Source organism: Otolemur garnettii, unplaced genomic scaffold (assembly GCF_000181295.1).
Source record: "Otolemur garnettii isolate 467f Iridium unplaced genomic scaffold, OtoGar3 scaffold00044, whole genome shotgun sequence".
NCBI lineage: Eukaryota > Metazoa > Chordata > Mammalia > Primates > Galagidae > Otolemur > Otolemur garnettii.
In genome coordinates, this window is record NW_003852439.1 from 5,808,444 (window position 1) to 5,812,078 (window position 3,635).

Genomic DNA, 3,635 nt, shown 5'->3' on the forward strand with positions numbered 1-3,635 from the left:
TTCCATATTTTAAGTGGAAACCTAATAATCACATGTATATGTAAAAATAGAAAAAAAAATTTAAAAAAGGAACATAAGAGAGTTGGGACATCTTATTGATGTTGTAGGATCACAGTGGAGCTCGACAAGGATCTACAACAAGAACCAGAAAGATACCAGGAACTAAGGCAGCTTCTGTGTCTCTTCTGCTTTTCTCTGGGACCTGCTCCCTTCTCGCTATTTGTAGAAACACTTTTGCTTCTTCATATACACAGGCAAACATGACAGCCCAACATTCCTGTGCTCCTGTTCCCCTTTCCCAGATGACCAGGCCAGTTGAGCTGAGTGGTGCAGCCTAAGGAGACTGTCTACCGCCAACTCCCAGAGCCAACTCTCTAGGCCTGGAGTGAGGTTACAGACACAGATATAGCTGCCTTGGGGTGGCACATGGAAAGGCACCCTTTGGGATGGGAGCAGTGGGCTGGGGTTGAGAGTAGGACTAAAATTTTAAAAGAGACTTGTCAGTACCCGTTGTGGTACCCCATCACCGTGTGAATAAAAAACAGCTGAGACACAGATTGAAGGTACAAGCCTGCAAGATGTGGGCTTCCCATAGGTGCAGGGAGAGCCCCGAGTAACCTCTGTCATGGCCTTTTATTGAAGCATTATATAACAGGTGTGAGGGGCCCACAAACTGGAGCTACGTGCTTTATGATCGCTGAATGCTCTTTCCCCATGGGCTCAACACCCACCCTGTTGCACCACAAATGTCCAAAGTATAACACCTGCTTGCTAACCAGCAACCGATCTTATCTCATTAATGCATACAGTTGCTTGAGGGCTTGTCTCTGGGCTGCAAAACATTTCCATGCTGCCTTGGAGATTGCCTTGCTCCCAACACCTCCCTCAAGAACTGGTGGCCGCTTGTACAAGCCTGGTGCTCAGTCTTCTACAGAGGCTATAAATGTGAGATATGGCAGAGATAGAAGCAAGAGAGTAAAAGCTGTCTGGATCCAGGAAGAGAGAGTCTGAGAGTAGAGGCAGATTTTCCCCAAAGTGTCCATTATACTTCATCATGGTTCTATATGGAATATATATGAGGTCTGACAAGTGAGTTTGTGAACACATCCTAGAAAAAGTGCTATATTTCTCATTGCTAAATATTACTATGGCTACCTTTGAAGTACTCCCCTTGGAAAGCTATGCACTGACATCAGCTATGCACTACACTTCAAAGCAATGTTGGAACTTTTTCTGGAATGGCTATCACAGCTGTAGTCATATTACCCTTGATCTCCTGAATGTCATCAAAATGTCTTCCTTTCAATATTTTCTTTATCTTTGGGTAAAGAAAAAGTCACTGGGGGGCAGATCAAGTGAGAATGGAGGGTACAGTACAGTTAACTTCCTCACAGACAGTGCTGTGTGAGAACTGGTGCATTGTCGTGATGCAAGAGCCTTAAGTTGCTGGCAAAAAGTTCAGGTTGCTTTTGTCTAATTTTTTCATGCAACCTTTTCAGCACTTCAAAACAGTAAAGTTGGTTAACCGTTCAGTTGGTGCAAATTCATAACAAACAATAATCCCTCTGATATCCCAAAAGATTAGCAACATTGTTTTGACTCTTGGTTTGGACTGATGGAACTGTGCTTGTTGTGGAGAATTGGTTGACTTTCATTGTGCACTTTGACACTTTGTTTCAGGATTGTGCTAGTACACTCATGTTTCATCACCAGTACCAACACTGTTCAAAACATTGACTTGCCTTTCCAAAAAGTCTTGACAAACTTTTGACTTTGGGACCATTTTTGCATACACCTTTCTCATGCCAAGATTTTCAGTTAAGATTTCCCTAATTGTTTCCCTATTGATGTATACTTGGTCTGCTGTGTTTCTCATAGTCAGCCGATGATTTTGACCACAGAATTCAACAAATTTTTTGCAATGTTTTCATCAGTTCTGCTCATTACTGGCTGCCCTGATCTCTTTTCACCAGGGATGCTTTCTCTCCCCTCAGAAATATGATTAATCAAAAAAAAAAAAGAAATATGATTAATCTATGTGTACACTGCTGTTTTCTTCATGCTATTATCCCCATAAACTTGGATGAACATGTTTCTGAGTTCACTTCCACTCTTGCTAAGTCTAACAAGAAATTTCATGTCTGTTCACTGCTCTAAATCAAGCTCTAACATGCTCATGATAGCACACAAAAACATAACAACAAATAATAATGAACACCATTCATCAAGATACCACCACATGTCAACATGAGCACAGTTGTGAGAAACTGATATACCAAGGTTATGAAACCTTACTGACCTGTTTGTACAGTGCTTCCAATGTAAGTATATGGTGGAAGCTTTACAAACTTAATTGTTAGACATTGTAGGTATTCCCATTTTATAGGTAAAGAAATAGAGTTGCACAGAAATTGAGTAAGAGGATTCAAAATCAGTTCAGGCAGATCCCCAAACCTACATTCTCCCTCCTTTGCTTTGCTGTTCCTCCACCCTCTGAGTGAATCCCCACCTGGATCTGAAACTCAAAAAAACTCCCACTTCTAGCTAAATAATAATGTGTACACACACACATATATGTATATATATATACTTTAAATCAGGGGTCCTCAGACTTTTTAAACAGGGGGCTAGTTCCTGTCCCTCAGACTATTGGAGGGCTGGACTGTGGGCCCCAGGACGAGTTGGCTGCTAAGCAGGACAGGCAGCAGCAGCAAAAACACCCGCGGGCCGGATAAATGTCCTCAGCAGGCGTGTGCAGCCCGCGGGCCGTAGTTTGAGGACGCCTGCTTCAAATAATAAGTAATCTGGTTCCAACCAACCTCAGTCTTCCTAAATTTAGTTTTTGCTCCTCATCAATGGGTGTAAACTAGTCATATTGCTTGACTTTACTAAAATGTTTCTTTAGCTCCTGAGACTTAGTTTCTTGCCATTCCTCCATCTCCACAAGCATACCCTGTTTCTCCAACTGTAGACACCATATCCATTTGCTAATGTCCTGACTAAATGCCACTTCTTCCAGAGCTAACCTTACTGGACCACCCAACCAATCTACTAACTTCTGCCTTATCATTTAGTCTTATTTTATCCCCTCTATTAGTTCCTACTCTCCATAGGAGTTAGAACATTATCTTACTCTTTTTGTATTTCCACAACAGTACTTGACACATATCACATAGGAAATTCATGTTCAATTACATGTACTAAAAGAATTAAAAAATGAATAAATTGGCTCTCTGAGAGGGTAAATCAGGACTAAACTGCTAACAATTGGCTGATATTTTTAACCTTAACTGTAGAAATGAAATTTCTTTTTACTTTCCAGGCATTGTTCAAATACCCCATCACCCATTTCCTTGGGGTACCATCCATATTTCGAATGATTCTGAAGCAGAATTTCACCAGGTATGATATAAGTAGCTGGTAACAACAATCTTTGGGTAGAATTTTGAGGAATCTGATACATCATGATCTGTTTTTTCCTCTAATTCTTTGATGTGTGTGTGTCAGTGGTGATAATCATTAACAGTCTAACTAGTTAAATTAAAGCAGGACCTAACATCCCAGAGTACAAGAGAAATGCTCAGTGAGCCTGACATCATTGTGGGTTTATTCCTTTTTAAACATTTTTTTTTTTT

The 3,635-nt window shown here is 40.8% G+C and overlaps 1 protein-coding gene across 1 annotated transcript in view; it reads left to right on the forward strand.

Annotated features, from left to right (window-relative positions):
* The window catches only part of LOC100961636 (acyl-CoA synthetase medium chain family member 1), a 43,536-nt gene that overhangs the window by 22,931 nt on the left and 16,970 nt on the right, over nucleotides 1–3,635 (forward strand). The window contains exon 6 of the mRNA XM_012805677.2: nucleotides 3,323–3,402. Coding sequence (XP_012661131.1) covers nucleotides 3,323–3,402 — 80 coding nt within the window. The remainder of the gene's footprint in view (nucleotides 1–3,322; nucleotides 3,403–3,635) is intronic.